The sequence below is a fragment of the Mesoplodon bidens genome (genome assembly GCF_964165515.1).
Source record: "Mesoplodon bidens genome assembly, chromosome: 3".
Classification (NCBI taxonomy): domain Eukaryota; kingdom Metazoa; phylum Chordata; class Mammalia; order Artiodactyla; family Ziphiidae; genus Mesoplodon; species Mesoplodon bidens.
In genome coordinates, this window is record NC_138178.1 from 32,237,456 (window position 1) to 32,258,184 (window position 20,729).

Below are 20,729 nucleotides of genomic sequence, written 5' to 3' on the forward strand. Positions count from 1 at the left end.
CCAAAGTGATTTTTGCATAGGGTGAGGGTATAATCCAAGCCAGAGCAGTCCAAGTCCTTTTCTGGGACCTTCCAAATTGGATCTGGTGGCAGCAAGTCCCATTCCTCTCAGGCTGCCAACATGTGAGGACAGGCGTCTGGTGGTCAACCAGACCATAGTGGACTGAGGACCTGAGCTGGGTCTAAACATCCACAGGTCTCTCTTCTTTCAGTTTGAAAAGAGACAATCCTGAAGAAACAGGAATGATTCCTTCTAAGGCAGCTTTGCTGCAAGACACAGGACATTTTAGAAAACACCTGTTTTATTTTTCACCAAGATTCAGGAGAATATATATTGCATTGACCGAACCATAAGAACCAACCAGGAAGAGGAAATCATCTGAGATCGGAAAGATTTCTTGGAAACGAAAGACAAGAGTGTTCAGAGGACATGAATGCAAATAACAGCAGATGAGAGACTCAGAAAATCAAATGAGTGACACAAGAAGCGAACTTGAGAAATTTTCCCAGAATGCAGAGAAGGTGGAGAGGTTCAAGTGAGGAGAGAAAATGTAATCGGCATGGAATAGACAGACAGGGATCCAGCCAGTTGACTATAAACCTCTAAAGGAAGAAGAAAAGTTGCAGAGAAGCAAAACTGAACGACAGTGGGCAAGAGAAAGTACCTGCAGATGGGAAGGACTCAGTGGCACCATCCCTGGAGAACTGCCCTCGGCCCTTGGGTGAAAGGACTCCCTTAACTCAAGTCAGGTCCCCACCATGGGACTGCACCTTCTAGAAGGACAGTGCAACTCCTCACACACCGTGGATCCCGAAGCGTCCAGCCTAGACCTGACATCCTCAGTGGTGATTATTGAACCCCTCTGGCAAGGGTTTGCTTCTAGCACCTTCTTTTTGGGCTCCTTCTGCCACTGGAGGGGGGTAGAGAAAGTGAGAAAAGCCCTCCCTTTTTTTTTCCCAAGGGTTAATGGAATTTTTAAAAAGATTTATTTTTATTTTATTTATTTATTTATTTGTTTTTGGTTTTTTGTTGTTTTTCTCAGTACCATGCGGCATGCGGGATCTTAGTTTCCTGACCAAGGATTGAACCCGAGCCCCCTGCATTGGGAGTGGGGAATCTTAACCACTGGACCACCAGGGAAGTCCCAAGCCCTCCCTTTTCTATCAACCTCCCTTGCACCCTTCTTCTCTTTCGCAAACCTCACAATCATTGTTGGTGATGGTGCCTCTGGCAACTCCAATGTTACGTAAACCTATTCTGGACTTCAGTTGCCCTATCTGTAAAATGGGAAGGCACACTAAAGCAGTGATAAAAACAGCTTTCATCCTGGATACCAGTTCTGCCAGACTGGGAGTAACTGCCTGGGGCTGTGTTGACCATTACAGGCTCAGCCTTAAAGACTGCTGTGATCCATTAGTAATGTCTGCCACGGATTCTGGATTCTGATCCAAATGGCTGGCTCATGTGTTAAGATATTTGCCAGCTCCGCTAGAAGGGGTTTTCGGTCCCTCACAACACAAGCATCGTTTGACTGTAAATTCAGCCCTGGCTCTCTCTTTGCTCTCCCAATACTTTTTTTTTTTTTTGAGATTTTTTTTTTGACGTGGGCCATTTTTAAAGTCTTTATTAAAGTTGTTACAATATTGCTTCTGTTTTACGGTTTGGTTTTTTGGCTGCGAGGCGTGTGGAATCTTAGCTCCCTGACCAGGGATCGAACCCATATCCGCTGCACTGGAAGGCGAAGTCTTAACCACTGGACCTCCAGGGAAGCCCCCTAATACTTCTTGACGAAACTCCAAGTGGCATTCCTGTCTCCCAGGCATCGAGAGGCCTGGGCTTGATGGGAAAGGGCTTCCCTTTTCCTCCTTCTGCAGGGGGTGCACCCCGCCTTGGGTCTACCTGTCCTCGAGGTCACATGTTGGGGCAGAGCCTCAGGACCAGGGCAGATGGAATGAGACCTCTTGGATCTTTGGGCTGCTGGCGGTTGATGATCTTCATTCTCTGGAACCTTCCTCTCAAACCCTGCCACTAGCATCTACCCACCAGAGGGCCGGGATGCAGTGTGTTGGGAGCCACGGACCCTCCAGCTATACCACTGATGCTTTTTTCCGGCCAGGCTCTCTGTTGCCACTCTATCCCTGGCCACCAGGGGGCGCCCGTCACCGCCTTGGGTGCAACGCTAACACCTACAGAAGAAAACCCAACTCCTCACCTGTCACGTTACTATTATCTGACTCCTGCCCACCTCTTCAGCCCGCTGTATTGTTTAAGAAAATACAGTTGTGCTATAAAAAATAAGAGAAACAAAAAAGGAGGACAGACGAAGGAGCAAACAGCTTGTGAGCCATGGTAGGCATATATATACACTAAGTAAAGCATTCATGTGCCAAATGTAAATAGGAGGGGTGGAAGGACCAAGCATGCACTCAGTATTCACAAGGCACCAAATATTCAAGCTACACTTAATATTCATGAGGCATAGCGTACACTCAATATTCATGTCTTAAGTCGGCCACCCACTGGCGACATCCATTCTGACCCTCTACCCTCTGTCCCAGAACTATAGATAAACCTGTAGCTGTTCTTCAGTCTAACTGGTGAGCTGCCACTGTAGCCAGACATACTTGCCCCGACTTCTCAGACAGAGCAAGCGTGTGCCCTTGGATCCACTGATTAAGCTTCAACTCTGGTCCTTGTAGCTGCTCCAGCAGCAAGGAAGGTAGATGGGGCAGGGAGAGAGGCTGGACAATGACCATGGTGTAACTAGCTCATGCAACTACGTGTAACAGGCACCAACCTACTATGCCTTCTCTTTCCCCTGGTTTCTCACTAAGTGTTTAAAATTGATTCACTAGACTGTGTGGTTAAGCATCTTAATTGGGTCTGCGAGCCTTTCTGTTCCAAGACCTCTGGGATGGTTTATCTGGTAGTGAACTTGGAGGCCACAATTGCATCAAGGTTATTTCCCATAGGACATACCACTCTCCCAACCCTGCAGCCCCATGGAACGTTTTATCATTCCCCAAACACACCATGTGCTTCCCTGCCTCTGCGTCTTTGCACATGCTGTTCCCCCTTCCCAGGATGCCCTTCCCCCTCCACCATTTAGCAAACCCTAACTTATCCTTTGAGGTCAGTTCTGATGTCCTCTTCTTGGGAAAGTCTTCCCTCGCTGTGCCAGGTGAACGAGTCACTCATTCTCTGAACCCTCGTTCGTAGCATCATACAAATTCTATTTTGTAGCACCCGCTAGTGTTTTACGATTTCTATGTGTCTTTCTCTCACTAAATGGTGAACTCCCTGAGGACGGAGGCCACATCTGCTCATCTCTGCTCCCTGGCGCCCTCGCAGGGGGGCGTTGCCCATGGGCTACTCCTGCCAACGAGGCCACGTTTAAGTCTGGGAGCCGACAAGTCCTTGGAGTTGTCACTTTGATCTGGATATTCCATTCCCTTTATCACCATCATAGTTTAAAATGCTGCTATTTTTTCTTTCACGGGTGAGTTTATTTTGGTTTCATCTGCTCACTTTTACTGCCTCAATAAGCACTCTTTGCAGAAGATAAGTAGGTACCCACTATACATTTAACCATCATTCTACATGTGTTTTTAAAAATTCATCGTTGAAACAAATCCAGGAGGTAGGCAGGTGGGTGTTATCATCTCCCACTAACAGGTGAGAGACCCAAGCTCAGACATGTTAAGTGACTTGTCCGTAGTCATACACAGAGCAGAAGCTGTGGGCCAGGGCTCGTGCCTTCAAGTCCAGACCTTCCTTCTGGGCTCCAGCACCTTTGGCTGTTAAACAATGTAGCCATGGGGTGGGGTGGGGCTCCTCCTCATAAACTCAGCCGGATGCTTGAAAGCTCTGGCATACACGACACTGCCTGGGTTAGCTCCTAGCTGCTGGCGTGCTCGCTTCATCAGGCTGGCTGTCGAAACGGGGTGGGTGGGACCTTTCACACCCTCACTACATAATGGCCTGCAGTTCCCTCGAGTGCGCACTTCAAGTAGCAAAGAGGCAGTGGGTCCCCAAGGTTTGCTTTGGGCAGGACAACACGCCTGGGGTCGGTTAGCTGGGACCTGGCGTATGCCAGGTGGGCAGAGCAGCTGGGAATTCAGCGGTTCAGATGGAGGCCAGGGAGCCAGCGGGCCACCTGGGGGGCACCGTGAGGGGGTCAGGCGAGCAGATGCTGGAGGAGAAGCAGGGCTGGTGCAGGCCACGAGGCTGCACTGCCCAGCGGCGCTCAGAGAGCTGAGCTCAGCAGGACGCCAGCCCCCTCGCCCTTCCTCCCTGGCATTGCCCAAACAAAAGAAAAATAGTTATTAAAAAAAATAGAGTGCATGAAATGTCATTCCTGATGTTTTATTTTAAACAGCCTAATACGAAAATCCACATTTTCAAGACAAACAACTACAAAAACTAAGCCAAAGCCATCAACCAAATCGAAGTTAACTGGAATCAAACACCTAACACACCCCAAAGACGAAACCCAGCATCTTCTGAGCCCCTTGTGGTCACTGTGTGGCCCTCGGTCTCTGGAGCTCAGCCCGGACAAGAGGGGGCTCAGGGCACTTACTTGATCATCTGTGGCACAGTGACCTTGGAATTCTCCTCAAATGCGTTCATCATAAGCCCATTGCACCGGATGTTATCCACACACTGCAATCAGAGAGAGGACCCCCGGGTCAGAGCCTCCGTCTGCGTTCCGAGACCCAGGCCCAGCAGGGGCTCTGCCGAGTGAGGCTTCGCAGGTCCCGGCCTGACACAGGGTCAAAGGGCATCGTCCAGGCAAGGGCAGGGTCAATGCACAGCATCCCTTGGGTTCTGATGGGAAGTCAAGTCCCCAGCTCGGTGACCTTTTGGGGATTTACTTGACTTCCCTGGGCCTTAGTTTCCCTACCTACAAAATGGGGATAATGATTCCTACTTCCTCGGGGTGTTTGCAAAAATGGAAGTGGCCGACCCTGGCCACTCTGTGGCTGACCTCTGAGTCCAGCACCAAGGACAAGATCAGATCCACAGTGACCTGGGGCCTCTGTCCTGGGAGGCCGGCTCAGCGGGTGCCGTCCTGCCCCCATGTCCTCTGCTCATCACAGGGTGCTCTCCAGGCGAGCAGCCCTGAGTCTTTGATGGCTTCCCGAGGACTTTCCAGTTTTTTGGTTTTCTCCGGGGCACGCTGGTTGTTTGAAGCTGGGAGGGCAAGACTGAGAAAGAGCAGACGTCTGCTACTAGTCACCTCACCCTGCCACACTGTGGGGCTGTGAGATGGGCAGGCAGGGAAGCCCAGGTGTGAGGCCTAAAAATGACGGGCAGGGAGTGAGTGGGGGGGACTGCCCTGAAATACAGTAAAGGATCTGCCCCTCAGTTCTCCATAAACACAGCTCCCAGGCCCCCTCCCCCGAAAGGGGGACATCTCCAGCCTCGCTGTCCCCTTCCTCCCACCATCAGCTGCTCTGCTAATACTCTCCTCCACTGTGCAGAGAGCAGGCGGTCCGGAGAGGTTCCTGTGCTCCTGGGACGGGGCTGGGCTGACCCATGGCAGGCCCTTGCTGGGCCCAAGGAGAGGCCTGTCCTGGGCCAGCAGCCCGGTGCTGCCGACAGGCTCTTTCCAGACTCAGACCTCTGCCCTGGTCCTGCAAGTGACCGCAGCCCTCTGGGTCTGCTCTCTGGTCCCTGGGAGGTCTGTGCTTCCTGTGACTCTCCCAGCGGGGTGACAACCCTAACCCTGGTGCAGGGAAACCTTCCCTCCTGCAGAGCGGACTCCGGGCTTTGTGGGCCCTTTGCTTTCTCTCCTGGCTCTGCTACATCCAGCACCCTTGGGTCACGGTGCCCAGACTTTTCTGTGGTACCAATGGCCTGGGGCGTGTGCCAAAACGTAGTTTCCCAGGCCTCGTGCCAGAGACTTGGATGTAGTAAATCTGCAGGGGACCAGAGGGGAGCCCAGGAATCTGGAGTTTTAAAAACTGTCCTAGGGATGATCCAGATGCAAGGGGTTCCTAGACCACACTCTACGGGTGGCCCAGGGGACTCTGCGAGCTGGACAGCTAGCTGGGCTCAGCCTTGGCTGGTAGAGATACTCACGCCTTTTCCATTAGAACCCTGTAGCTGCCTCCCGCCCCCCACCAGCTTAGGCATGAAAGGACCACTTGCTTTCAAGGACAAGCGATGCCGCTCACCTGGCTGATGTCACTGGTCCACGCCGCCTTCTCCTGTCTGGATGAGGCCACAAGGATGACTGTGAAGGGTGGGGAATCCTTTGGCTCCACCCCGATCTTAAAATCCAAGTGGTCTGTGTCTTGGCTGGATCCTTTGGCTTCCAGGGACAAAACACGGAGTTAGCCGAATGAGTGTGGGCCTTTCTGAGTTGGAAAACGACTGCACAATACCTGCCTCACCCCACTGGTGAAGGCACGGCATCAGTAGGGCACCAGGCCACTTGCTAGTTTCAGAACATCTTTTTTTTTTTTCTTAAGGTGAGGAATCCCCACTTCAAAGATGGAGAAACTAAGACCTAGAGTGCAGAGTAGCTTAAAAACGCACAGGGACAGCTCCAATTCCGTGTCAGAAGGGCCTTTCGGAATCACCAGTCAGCTCTACCCTCGTTAGGCCAATGGGGAGCTGAGGTCTCCGGGGAGGACTTTCATAAGACCCCCAGCCGGGCAGCGGCTAAGCAAGGTCTAGAACTGGCCTCACAGCTGGGCCCTCCAGCTACGCCAAGGTGATACAGGGGCCAGGAGGAGAACTTTAGATCTTGAGCTTTTATGGACCCAGCTGGACATTTAGCTCAGTTGAGAGCTCCCCAAAGCCAAAGTAAATTCTAGGTATTTTTATTACTGCTCTTAACCCGAAGGGTTCCTTGAACTCTTTATTTGGAAAGACTAAGATCACGGTTCAGAGATTCCTTGCAACACGGCCACATTCATCAGGGGTCCCCTGAATGGGGTAGAATGTTGTGGAAGGTCTGCTACAGCTCTGGTCTCTGCTTGTTGGCTGTGTGACCTTGGGGTGATACCCTCCCCGCTCTGGGCTTCAGACGTCCTCCTGTACAAGCGGCGTGGGGCGTGACGGCTCTGAGGTCCCCGACCCTTCCAGTGTTGACACGTGAGAATGTGAGGGCACTGGAGAGCCCGCTCCGTGTTGTGACTCGAGGATGGGATGACGCTGGCTCCCCGTAAGTGGGGTGTCTGTGTGTTGAGTGGGGGATGCATGGGGCCACGCCTCTCCCTTTCCTGGCCCTGGAGGGAAAAGGGCTTTGGGGACTGACAGTTCCACTGGAGTTGGGACCAGCTGTGGCCAAGACTGAAGAAGATCATGCTGGTAAGAGCTCCGGGTAAATTGCTGCACATGTATTTTTGCCTTGGTGGTGGTGGGGGGCGCTTGGCTCCGCCCTCGGTGGGGGGGTCACGAAGGGTGCAGAGCCCAGCTCCCGCTGTGGCTGACCAGGGCACGTGTGTGTGTGTGTGGGGTGGGGGGGACTACGCTCCCAGCCCCCAGCAAACCCTGAGCCCGAGCCCAAGCCATGCCGGGACTGGGATCTGGGGTCCTTCAGACACAGCCCTGCTTCGAGGAGCCCCAACCTGGGGAAGGGTAAAGATGGAGAGTCCAGCTGGTGCACCCCCAGGGGAGGGCCTCCAGAGCCTTGCTGGGGGGCCAGTGAAGGAGGGAGACGAGGACCAACTTTGGTCCAATCAAGAGACAGTAGTGACCCCACCCCTTCACCTAAAATAATAAGCCCATCCCCCAATTCTGATTCCCCGGGGAGAGAGATCTCATGGACACCCCTACACGGCGGCTTTCCGAGCCCCTGGGCACCGCCTTCCCCCAGCTCCCCGCCCAGCCCCTTCTGGTTTGCTGGGGCCCCACTCACATGCTCCCTTCTCCCCTAGTCTTGCCTCCCGTCCTGGTCACTCCAACACCACTGCGGGGACCGTTCCCCTGCACTCCCTCTGGTGGTGGCACGTGTGTCCCTGCACACCCCACCTGTTTCCACTGTAGGACAGAGATAGGCCCGGCGCCTCCCGGCCTCTTCCTCGTGGCCCAGTGAGCCACTGTGCATGTAGCACATGGATGCGTGAAGAAGGGGTGCTCACTGAGAAGTGTGACCCCCAAACCCAATGGCACCGAGTCCAGGGACCCAAGGAGCTCGGAAGGAACCAGGAAGGGGGAGGAGGCTGTCACCTGCAGGGCCAGAAAGCTCCTTCCCTAAAGACCCAGGACCAGCCTCTCCGGGTCCAGCATCCTTCCTGCCTCCCAAGAAAAAAAAACCAATGCCCGGGCCCAACCTTTCAGAGTGAGTGTGTGTGCATCTGTGTGAGCCCACACAGGCTTGCACGTGACTTGCACACCTACCTTCTTCCTCCGTGCTTTCTGGCTCCTCCAATAAAGTGCAGTCAATGAGGGATATGACTCCATTCTGAAAAAGAGCAGGGGCCACCTTGAATCAAAGCGAGAGATGTGCTCGTTTCAGAGTTCCAGAATATCACGGTGAGGAACGGCTCGAAAAGTGAGCACCCACATATGTGTGTGGACATTACATGCCAAGTGGGTGTTTTGGTTTTCAAGTTGAAGAACTTTATCTCCATATAGGAAGCCCAGTGAAGTGGCTCAAATAGGATTGCTCAAAGGAGGGCCAAGTTAGGGCTGGGGGTGGAGGGGCTAGAACCTGGCTTGCACGGCCTTTTCTTGCCCTACAGCGGCTCTGAGGCATCATCTGGTAGCCCTAAGTCTGAAGTTTGAACTCCCTCATTCTAGGCTAAACCCTGCATGTTATCAATAGGGAAACAGGACCATTTTACAGACCTGTCTCAGTTATTGTTATTCCGATTTTACAGACGAAGAAATGAAATCAGGGAGTTAAGCGTCTTGCCCAAGGTCACCTGGTAGGTAAGTGGCAGAGTCTGGAAAGAGCCTCATGGGCCTGTTCCCAGCTCAAGGTCAGTGGCTGGCTTTTAATTATTAGGAATATCTGGAAGGACGCCTCTTATCCTTGAGTGTCTGAGCATCTTTTAGGTGTGAGATCCCTTGATCCTGTAGTGAGAAATGAAAGTAACGACCACTGTGCTGGTTGTAAAGCACGTCCACGAATTCTTTGATACCCCGTCCTTCAAAAGGTGAAGGCTGTTTCCCTTCCTCTTGAGTGTTAGCTGGACTTAGTGACTTGCTTCTCATTCAGCAAAGAAAGCAGGAGTGATGGTGTCCAGCTTTGGGGGCTGCAGCCTCCTGCGTGCTCTCTTGGTGTTTCTTGGACCACTTGTTCTGGGGGAAGCCAGCTGCCATGTCATGAGGAGAGGGCTACAGATGAGGGGCGAGGCCTCCTGCCCACAGCCCTGTGTGGGAGCCACGCTGGAAAAGGATCCCGGCCCCAGTCGAGCCTCAGATGACTGCAGCCCCAGCTGCCACCTTGACTGTAACCTCATAAGAAACCCTGAGCCACGTATGTCCACCCAGCTAAGTTGTCCTGACTTCCTAACGTGCAGAAACTGTTTGAGACAACAAATGTTTGTTTTAAGCCACTCCAGGGGACTTCCCTGGTGGTCCAGTGGTTAAGACTCCACACTTCCACTGTAGGGGGCGTGGGTTCAATCCCTGGTCCGGGAACTAAGATCCCACATGCTGTATGTGGTGCAGCCAAAAAAAAAAAAGGCACTCCATTTGGGGACAGCAACAGATAAATAACATAAATAACTGACAATAACAGAAACCTGACCAAGTGGCTAATCTATACGTGAAAATGTCTGCAGGGCAGGCTGCCACCTGGAAGGCAGAGGGGGACCTGGAGAAAGTATCAAGAGTGGGCCCCCAAATCCTGCATTCTGCTTCTTGTTTGGCTCTTTGGTGGCCCTGGGGGAGCCCCCCAGGCCTTGCTGTGCTTTAACCTGATCATTGATGTCACTGGGCTGGATAATCTCCAAAGCCCATCTAGCTCTAACCTTCTCTTACTTTAAGTCCCCAAAAATTCTATTGGTAGTTTTAGATCTTGGGGAGTTGTAGCAGGTCCCTTTTAGGAGTACTGAAGGCATTCGATTTCCAATGGCAGTCTTTAACAAGAAGCGGTTTGAATTTTAGCTTTGGTTTCAGAACACAGACTCTGGAGCCAGACTGCCTGGGTTCAAATCCCCGCTCTGCCACTTGCTGGCTGTTTCTAGAAGCCTCAGTTCCCTTACTTATACAATAGGGAAAGTAACAGTTATCTGCCTCAGTGGGTTGTTCTATGAATTAAATATACATGATGTATTTGGGCTAGTGCCTGGCTCATAGGAATCATCATGCAAAGGCTTGCTATTATTATTACAAGTTTATACTACATAATTAAGGTGACGACTATTACCTGTTGAGCACTTACCATGTACCAGGCATGGGGCCATGTGTTTTGCACCTACTTCCTCACTAAAGCCTCACAGCACTCCCATGAAGTAGGTATTTTCACTCCCATTAAAAAAAAATAAATTTATTTATTTATCTTATTTATTTTACTTTTGGCTATGTTGGGTCTTCGTTGCTGTGCGCGAGCTTTCTCTAGTTGTGGCGAGCGGGGGCTACTCTTCGTTGTGGTGTGCGGGCTTCTCATTGCGGTGGCTTCTCGTGTTGTGGAGCACGGGGTCTAGACACATGGGCTTCAGTAGTTGTGGCATGCAGACTCAGGACTTGTGGATCACGGGCTCTAGAGCGCAGGCTCAGTTGTTGTGGCACATGGGCTTAGTTGCTCCGGGGCATGTGGGATCTTCCCGGACCAGGGCTCGAACCCATGTCCCCTGCATTGGCAGGCGGATTCTTAAGCACTGCGCCACCAGGGAAGCCGTTCACTCCTATTTTGCAGGTAAGTAAACTGAGGCTTGGTGAGGTCACCCACTGGTAAGTGGCAGGGCTAGAATTTGAGTAGCTCTCAGATTCCATGTTCTTTACCAATATGCTAAGAGACTTTTAAAACTCAAACAAACAAATAAACAACCCCCCAAACCAAAATAAGATAAAACTAACAAACATAAAAGCACGTGCTTTCAGACTAAAAAACCATCTTGAAGTCTCCAGTTCAACCTGCCCCTACTGAACCCCACCTGTTGGGGGAACCATCCCCCCAGCCTGGACAGAGATCTTCCCAGGAGAAACTCCGAGCTAGTAAATAATGAAGGCTTTCCTTGATACATAATTTGGTTGAAACTGGAGTCTTCAGTGTTTGTAAATTAATTTCCCCTTGTGCAGCCGACCAACTAATGCGTTGACATGTTAACATAAGCAGTATATTCCCTGAAGCCACTGCTTGATCAATTAGCTCTGCAGGAGGTTACGGGCCAGGCATCCAGGGTCTGGAAGAATGGTTTCCCTGATGCTCTGGCTTAATTAAGGGCACCTTCTGGCCCTTTCCAGGCCACAGCGCGTTCATATTTAAAATCTCCAGAAGCAAGCTTCCACGGGGATGGACACAGCACATGGGAGACTGTCGCTTACAGAAGCAGAGGCTTCATACTTCCCAGAGCAGATTTACGGGCACCTGCCTGCATCTGTGCACGTCTCTGCTGAGGACAGTCATCCCCGTTTTGCAGATGAGGAAGTGAGGTGTGGACAGGCGTGGGACGTTTCCAGGGTCACACATATGCAGGAGACAGAGGTGGGACCAGATCGTGAGCTCACAGCAGTGGGATAAGCCGTGTGCTGTGCTGCGGAACAGGAGATTCTGCTGGGGGTGCAGAGTCTTGTGCTGGCAGAGTGAGTGCCTGAGGGCGTCAAGAGGGGGCGCTGTCTGAGCTCTTTTTTTTTTTTGCGGTACGCGGGCCTCTCACTGTTGTGGCCTCTCCCGTTGCGGAGCACAGGATCCGGACACGCAGGCTCAGCGGCCATGGCTCACGGGCCCAGCCGTTCCGCGGCATGTGGGATCTTCCCGGACCGGGGCACGAACCCGTGTCCCTTGCATCGGCAGGTGGACTCTCAACCACTGCATCACCAGGGAAGCCCTCTGAGCTCTTTTTGGTTGGAAATGAGACAAAGGCTCTGGCTGCTGCTCTGCCCTCAGTCAGGTGCCACCATCCTCCCCGGCCCCTCAGATACACGTACACGGACCTTTGAAGGTCTTGTCTGGACCCCCTGGCTCCTCCGCCCCAGCCCCCAACTCTGGGGGCTCCTTGAGGGGTCTTCACGCTCACTTTCCCATTTCCCACAGTTTCTCCAGTAGAAAATCCATCTGTGGTCTTCTCATTCCAAGCTGCCAGTCAGACCGGGGCGCGTGCATGCACACTCACGCGTCTCTGACACCCTGGTCCACCCTGGGCCCCGCGGTCAGGGTCAGTCGGGACCCCTAGGGTCAGGGCAGTGTCTGACCTCCAGCCCCAGCAACTTCGCTCCTGCCGTCCCTACCTTGGTCAGGTGAAGCTTCCCACCAGAGCCTCTGGTACAGATGATCAGATGCTTAGAAAACAGGAAGCACTGTCGCTCACCCTCTTTCTTTAGGGACAGAGACCCCAGGCGCCCCCTGGTGATCTTGCCCTTTTCAGACATGGGCACCTGGATGAGGGAGCCTGCGGATGGAGAAGAGAGAGCCTGAGTGCATCTACCGGAATGACCCTCCGCCTCTGACCTGGCTTTGAGGCTGCAGGTGGGGTTGCGATGCCAGCAGCCAGGGCAGTGGGACAAGGCAATCCTAGTTCTTGGTAGCAAACACGCACCTTGGACCCTCCCTCCAGCCCCTCCTCCGGGCCGGGTGGTGGGGTTTGGGGGGTGGAGAATGACGAGAAAAGCTCCATGCAGGACCTCTGACCTCCCAGCCAGGGCCAGGGCCTTGGAAAGCAAAGGAACCCCGAAGGACATGGCCCATGAGGTGAGAATGCAGGGCTGGGCTGGGGTCTGGGGGTGGCAGGAGGTTGAACAAGTGGGGAGCTGGCTCTGGCCCAGAGGGATTAACAAGATCCACTGGACACCTGCTGCCACGTGCAGCCGCTGCAGACATGACTTATTGGTCACAGCACGCTCTGCTGCAGAGCCCAGTGCCGCCTCTTCGGGAAGCCCTCGCTGACTCTCCCCAGCCCTGCTCTGGGCCACCATCTGCCTCCTGCCCACGTTCATCACTGCACGGAACCCTTTCCTGTATCCTGACTCTCTCTCCCCTGCATAGGCAGTTCTGGAGGGCGGGGCAGAGTCTATCCTCTGGGCGTCCCTGGAGACCTCAGTTGGCCTGGCATGAGTAGGGCAGGTGTCCTTGGTGGTGGCAGCACGACTGAATAAATGAGAAAGGGCCTGCTGGGTTCCCCTGTCTGATCTCCAGGTCCAGCCCCACCCCTCAGGAGGGGAAGAACTGCTTTGGCTCAGGGTGATGGAGCAGATTCCTGGTCTTTGGGGACACTGCTGACCCCAAGAGAGGTCGTTCTTCCGGCCACCTCCAGCTTGGGCACAGCGCAGCTCAGGGGGAGCTGGGAGTCGGGCTAGGCTGGCTCTGGGCTCAGCAGGTCCCAGGGTGGGCCTGTGGGAAGGACACAGGGACCACACACAGGGGCTCAGAACAAACTCCACATTGCGGATCCTCAGGCCAAGGGCAGCAGGGGCCAGAGGCAGCTGCACAGGCCAGCAGGAGGCGCTTCATCTAGTCAGAGAACCCCAACTAGATGGAAGGAAGGCGGGAGGTCCATCCTGAGGTGGAGTCACCTCTAGGGCACGTGAGCAGAAGCTGAGTTTCCCATAGGACATGGAATCTGAACCTTAAAGGCATCGCAGCTCTGATATCCTCGAGTTGGAAGTCAGTCCCCTGGGCCACAGAGAGCCTCTCCTGCCCCTCTCAATAGGGCTGTGACCCTCAAAACTGTCCCCAAGGTCAGCTGAGGCCCAAGGGTGAAGGGAACCCTACCCAGGACCACTGGGACCATGGCTTCCCCCAAGAGGCGAAGGATGCTGAGCAAAGGACAGAGGGACTGACCCACGCCAACTCCATCTCGGACCCTGAAAATGCTTGTGATTCATGGGGCCAGTTGGAATCTGTCCTCATCCTCCGCCCCCTACTCTCTCCCCAAAAGGACATGTCAATGTTTACTATGATGTACAATAGACAAACCAAGACCATCTGGGAAGAATTATGTTTACATCTGGAGAGAAGGAAACTGTGAAAACCAATAATACCAGCATCGATATCTATAGATACCGACATCTACATGTAGCTGTCGCATTCCGCCGGCAGGCCTGGAATACTCTGCAATCACGCTTGCAGGTTTTGGCACGCAGCAGCCCAACCAACTGGTGGTGTCCTGAGTGGAGTGCCGCATGCCTCTCGCTGCTGGGGCCAACCTGGCGGGGGGTGGGAGAGGCAGGGCGCACAGGCCATACCTTGTCTCACAAAGGTCTGGCTGGTGTCCAGGAGGATTTCACAGCCTTCAATGATCATGCGCTCAATGGCCAGGTTTTTCCGGATGTTCTCTGTTTCACTGACTTCATCGTGCATTATCCTGTGGGGACAGGAAAAGACAATCAGAGACAGGCTGCCCCCACCTCCCAGGATGGAGGGAATGCTGGGTCTCTGGCTAGACCTCGGAAGAAAGCCTGGATTCTCAGGTGGAACCTATTGTCATGAAAGGGGGGAGAGCGTGCATCTCTCGAGTGCCCGCTGTGTGTGTGCACTTTACAGGCGTGCTCTCATTTTATCCTCTGACAGCCCAAGGAGGCTGAGAAGCAGGTCTGTCTGATTTTAAAAAGTCTGAACCGGGGACTTCCCTGGTGGCACAGTGGTTAAGACTCCACGCTCCCAATGCAGGGTGTCCCGGGTTCGATCCCTGGTCGGGAAACTAGATCCCACATGCGTGCTGCAACTAAGACCCAACCAAATAAATAAATAAATAAAATAAAAACTTAAAAAAAATTGGCACGTGATTACCAATAATGATTGTGAAGCTGAAATAAACTTAAAAAAAAAAAGTCTGGGGCTTCCCTGGTGGCGCAGTGGTTGAGAGTCCGCCTGCCGATGCAGGGGACACGGGTTCGTGCCCCGGTCCGGGAAGATCCCACATGCCGCGGAGCGGCTGGGCCCGTGAGCCATGGCCGCTGAGTCTGCGCGTCCGGAGCCTGTTGCTCCGCCACGGGAGAGGCCACAACATTGAGAGGCCCGCGTACCAAAAAAAAAAAAAAAAAAAAAAAAGTCTGAACCACATGGAAGAGAGACAGTTCATTCCGAACCCTGCCCCTCATCCCACTATTGGCCTTATTTCCATCCAGAGTACAAACCAAGCTCATTTCTGCCTCAGGGCAATTTGTACTTGCTGTTTCTTCCCCCTGCACACTCTTTCTAGGGTTGTTTCCTTAATGTTTGGGTTCTGGAATGGCTTATTTTTGGAGCACCTGGTAATCCAGCTGGCTCAGGGGAAGCCTGACTTCAGTTTACTTCTATAGGCTCTGGCACGACCGGGAAGTAAGCAGGACACGGCTTGTCCCTTCATCTGAGAATACAGACAACTTTTTGTCCTTGTTCTGATTCTGACTGCTGCAACACCCCTCCTCTCCAGGAGGTGGCACTGTTTAACTATTTTTGTTTTTGTTTTTTTAAAAGAGCGTTGGTGGGAAAAGGTAGGTGTGAACTGCCAACTTTGCTAAGACCCAGGATAGGTCTCCAGGAGTCTTAGGAAAGTAGTGAATCTTTTTTTTTTTTTTTTTTTGGAGGGGGTCTGGAAAAAGTACCCCACCTACTCTAAGGAAAGCACAAAGCCTCCTATTTGTCTGCTGATGCATGAAATTCCACAATTCAGACCACTAAGAGAGCTGATTAATGTGTGTGTGGCTTACAAAGTTCTCTCACAGTCATTATCCAGTTTAAACCCCCCAACAATGAGAGACACTGGTGGAGCTGGAGCTGTGATTAGTGGAATCAACACGATGTTGAACAAATTACTCAACCCTTCTAATCCTTACTTTCCCCATCTGTAGACTGCTGGGGTGAGGATGGAAAATAATGCATTTCATGGGCTGACCTCATGCCTAGCACATGACAGGTGCTGGAATAAAGGGTGGTGATCATTGCCATTATCAGGGCTGCAAAAATGGTATTGTAAAAAAAAAAATAGGTGATATACTGTAACTCGTAATTTCTTCTGGGTATCAGACTGGGGCATCGAGATGGGGTCTCTGCCTTAGGAGCCTCGGTTCTCCAACCACATGCCCCTCCTCCCACCCGGGCCCCAGCGATGCTCTTCTCAGAAGCCCAGGCCTTAGCCTTTTTCTGGAAAAGACATGGGACAGGGAGGCACCTTTCAGGGCATCTGCAGTTCCATGGATAGGGATTCATTTTTGGAAGTAGTCCAAGGCAATCAGGACCCTTTCTCTTGATGAGGGTGGGGACTTTGCTGAGGCTAGATTTGCTAAAAAATAAGGGGGTGATTCCAAGGTAGCAAAACTAGTTTTGCTATTAGACATGGATAAACTTCAGCTGCTCAGGGTCAGTGGCCCCAGGCTGGGATTTGTGCTGGAGGGGCCGCCACTGCACACGCATCTTGGGGTGCTGGGCGGGGCTCCAGGAAGGTAGCCTGGGGTTCTGGGGCCTGAGGCTCCTGGGGGAACCGGAAGTGAGGACCTGGGTTATCAGTGAGCCCAGGAGTTAGGGGTTCTGGAGACAAAGTGGGACAAAGGCCAGAGGTAGGAGACATCCAGTCCCGAGGGGAGAGGGGTGCAGAGTTCTGAGCACTGCCAGGGAGGGCTTGGTTGCTGGCTTCCTGTCAGGGCTGGAACTTTCCTCAGGCCCCAGGGGAGGGCACCAGGAGGAAGAAAGGGCTGTTGTCACGTGATGGGAAAACGATTTTCTGTGCCGCTCAGGCTGGGTTCAGGGCTAGGTGCAGGTGATGGGGGACAAAAGAAAAGCAGGCTGCACACCCAGGACCTGGGGTGCGGGGGGAGGGGATTGGGGTGCTGCCTGCACACCTGCCTGCACTGGGACAGGGCATCCCGCGGTGTCGAGGAACTCACAGCCTCAAGGGGGTCCCAAGTCTTCTGTTTGGGGAAGAGTACGCAGGATCTGGCTCCCTGGGGCATGAGAGAATCGGGGTCCACGCCCCATGATGGTTTTGTTTGTCTGCAATCACGCCCTGATTACATCTCCTCCCTAATCCTCCGCTCTGGGACCTGTGCCCTGCCCTGGTCCAGCCTGGTCCTCCCTCTGTCCAGCCGGGAGCCATGGCCTCACCGGCTGCCACTCGTTGGACTTGGGCAGCCTTTTAGGGCTCTGAGTGGTCGGCAGGGCCCCGGGTAGGGCTGAGGGCTGAACCCCACACCCTGCAGACCCATCCTCCTTTGCAGCTCCTGGCCGCCTATCTCTGACCACAAGGCCCCCCCCCCCTCACCTCTTGGCCTGCACCGGTGGAGGCCCCAGGCTCAGCCCTTGGTTCATACCTCATTCCTGCCTAAACTCACTCCCTTGGTGATCTCACCAGCCTTGTGACTCGAAATACCATCTCCGAGCTGACGATCTGGTATATCTTGGCTCCCTGAACTCCAGACTCAAACACCGACTCCCTTTTTGTTATTTCCACCGCTGTTGTCCTTCTCAGGTCCAACACACCCCCAAGTAAAACTCCAACGTGGCGAGGAAGACTCCCCCCTCCAAACCTGCCCCTCTGGCGCCTTCTCCATCTTGCACAACAGCAATGCATCCTTCTGGCTGCTCGGCAGAAAACTCTGGAATCACCCTCGACTCTCATTTTCTCTCTCTCTCCTCACCTCTCATCCATCAGAAACTCTTGGAGGTTCTACCTTCAGAGAACTCGAGAGTCCTCACCTCCACAGCCACCCCCTGGTGTGGCCATGTCCCCTGTTGCCTGGGCTGTGGCAGTGCCTCCCTCCAGTCCTTCGGCTCCTGCCTGTGCAGCGAGGAAGTTCCTTGGGCTTCGGGGAGTGAGGGAGGACAGGGGAGGGCCTTGACTAGGGGGGCTGTGGCCTCTGACGGTGGCCCAACCATGGCCTGTCCACCCACGGACACTGCCTGCTGCTGAACAGAGCCTGAGGCACATGAAAGCCCGACACCCAGGACCCCCCTGGGGCTCCTAAAGCCACCGGTTTTGACACATGGACACTGGAGAACCGAGGAAACGGGCAGAGAGTGCCTGCGAGTCCTGGGCAGATCCCTGACCTGGGAGATGGGCGCACTAAGTGCCCAGGGCCCTTCCTCGGACCCCATCTGTGCCAGGGATGGCGTACCCCCCATCCCATCTCACTGGGTGCCCACCTGGGCTGGAGCTGTAAACCCCTCAGACTGCTCCTGGGGAGCCGGCTTCCAGGTGGGATGAGCTGTGGGTGCCCTCACCTCGGAATCCTAACCGGAGCACGAGCTTTTCCCATCTGGGGTTCAGCAAACCCCGGGTGGGGGCACCCTCAGCCTGGGCCTGCCGACCGGTGTGGGACCCCAGCGGGGCTCACCTGGACAGCTCCTCCAGTTTGGACTTGGCGTAGTCCAGGCTGTTGCGCTCCACGTGCTCATGAGGGGTGTGGGCCAGGAGCTCGTGCAGCGTCAGGATGTACCGGGGGATCTGCAGTGGGGAGAGGCGGGGACAGGGCCAGAGGGCCAGAGAGACAGAGGCAGGGAGAGAGAGACAGTGATGAAGCAAGAGAGAGACAGAGCAGGGCAGGGCAGACAGATGGAGGGGGGCAGGGTGGGCAGAGAAGGGGGCTCTCAGCTCCGAGGACCCCCATGAGCGGGGCTGAGGAACGACACCCACTGCACTTCTGATCCCAGACTCTCTTAACTTGGAGGCTCTTCCAGGGTCTTGTCTGGGACGAGAGCCCAGAGCCTGAGGTTCTGCCCCGCAGAAGGCAGGACCTGGAGACGGACTCAGGACCAGGAGCTGCCCCTCACTTCCTGCACGGCCTCCACCAGCCAGGGTCGGCGGAGGGTCCTAACCCTGTTCGTTCTCCGGGCCACCGGGGGTTTGCACGACCGTGGCCCTCAGCACTCCGCGCCCTGGCCCCCAGTCAGCCGCAGCCCTCCTGGCGCATGCGCCCTGGCAGACGGGGAGGGCACACCTGGAACATGGGGTAGGTGAGGAAGGTCTCCAGCGTCCTCTCCTCGCAGTCGGGCTTGGCCTCGTAGTGCTTCAGCAGCTTGTCGAAGTCGCGGTTCTGCTTGCAGTGCGCCAGGATCTGCAGGCTGTACTGGTGGTTGCGGACGAACTCCTGGTAGATGTTGAGCATGGGCAGCAGGATGTCGAACAGGTCAGCTGGAAGGAGGCGGGACTCAGCGGGCAGCGGGGGCGCCCTCGGCTCCCCGAGCCCCACCCGGGGAGGTCGGGGCGCAGCTCAAAGCCCCATCCCAGAGAGACCCCTGCCTTCGGAGATGACTCTGGCACCACTGCCCTCTCCTAGGCCAGACAGGGTGGCCCCAGGCATTGAGACCACAGCAGATTCACAGGTTTTTCAGATAGAGCCCTGTCTAGTCTGACACCTGTGTACCGGAGGTCAGAGAAAGAAGGTATAGAGGGTGCTGCGGTGTGCCCCCCGGAACCCCTTCTGGACCCAGGCACTTGTTCCCCAGCTGCCACCAGTGTGGGTGGCTCTCAGCTGGGTTCTCCCTTGCTGGGAACTGCTCTCAGCTGAAGGAAGCTGCCTTGCACAAGCTGGAACCCAGTGACAGGTCCAGGTCTGGGTGTGAAGGCCGGCCCCTGGCTCGATAGGGGATGTCCCTGAAGGGCCACCTCAGTTCCCGAGCTTCCCTGGGGTTGGCTGAGGCCCCTGTTGTAAATGCTTTGTAGTCCACTCCCCCCAGTGCCCTGGCTCTGCCAGGCTGTTATGCTGAGGGGTCCCCAGGGGCCCTCCCTCCCAGAGTGTCCCACCTGTGACTGTGACCTGTCAGAGGTCACGAGGTGAGTCAGGAGCTGGCCTGGAACCAGGTTTTCCAACTCCCCCATTCCAGTGCTTTCCGCCCCATGATATGCTTTCCTGAGTCTCTGTCCCTTCACCTGTTGTCCCCTTTGTCCCTCTGTCCCTGTCCTTCCAGGCCTCCCCAGCTCTGCAGCCCCTGGCTCAGTGAGGTGGAACCCCTGCTCAACCCCCCGTCTGTCTCAACCTCCTGGGTATCTAACATCCTGTCCTTCTAGCTCCCCAAAGCCCAAACCTGCCTTTCAACACTTGATGGGATGGGACGGACCCTCTAAAACCTCTGCTTACCAACCCCATTAAAAAGAAAGACAATGCAACTAGAAATGATCATACAAAGTGAAGTAAGTCAGAAACAGTAGACAAATACCATATGGTGTCACTGATATGTGGAATCTAAAACACGACACAAATGAACTTAGCTACGAAACAGAAACAGACTCACAGACATAGAGAACAGAATTCTGGTTGCCAAGGGGGAGGGGAGGTGGGGGAGGGATGAAGGGGAGGTTGGGGTCAGCAGATGTAAGCTTTTGTATATAGAACGGATAAACAACAAGGTCCTACTGTATAGCACAGAGAACTATATTCAGTATCCTATGATAAACCGTAATGGAAAAGAATATTAAAAAAAAGGAAGTATATATATGTATAACTGAATCACTTTGCTATACAGCGGAAATTAACACAACATTGTAAATCAACCATGCTTCAATAAAATTTAAAAAAAAAAGAAAGACAAGCTTTCCTTGGAACAAACTATAAGTGGGAGCTCTTATGTAGGGCATCCAACTACCCAGTGGACAACCTCTTTAGCTGTATGACTACAGAAAGTGCAGCCTTTGTCTTTCTAGGGCTGCTTCTTATTTTGACCTTGGAGAAAAACAAAATGGTGCCACTCCCCCTGG

The 20,729-nt window shown here is 53.9% G+C and overlaps 1 protein-coding gene across 1 annotated transcript in view; it reads right to left on the minus strand.

The window, feature by feature from the left end:
• Positions 1–20,729, minus strand: part of RASGRF1 (Ras protein specific guanine nucleotide releasing factor 1) — a 104,917-nt gene that overhangs the window by 37,826 nt on the left and 46,362 nt on the right. The window contains exons 7-13 of the mRNA XM_081229514.1: positions 18,973–19,166; positions 18,370–18,479; positions 14,305–14,423; positions 12,352–12,512; positions 8,353–8,416; positions 6,180–6,316; positions 4,580–4,662 (exon numbers count right to left, since the gene is read on the minus strand). Of these exons, the coding sequence (XP_081085640.1) occupies positions 4,580–4,662; positions 6,180–6,316; positions 8,353–8,416; positions 12,352–12,512; positions 14,305–14,423; positions 18,370–18,479; positions 18,973–19,166 (868 nt within the window). The remainder of the gene's footprint in view (positions 1–4,579; positions 4,663–6,179; positions 6,317–8,352; positions 8,417–12,351; positions 12,513–14,304; positions 14,424–18,369; positions 18,480–18,972; positions 19,167–20,729) is intronic.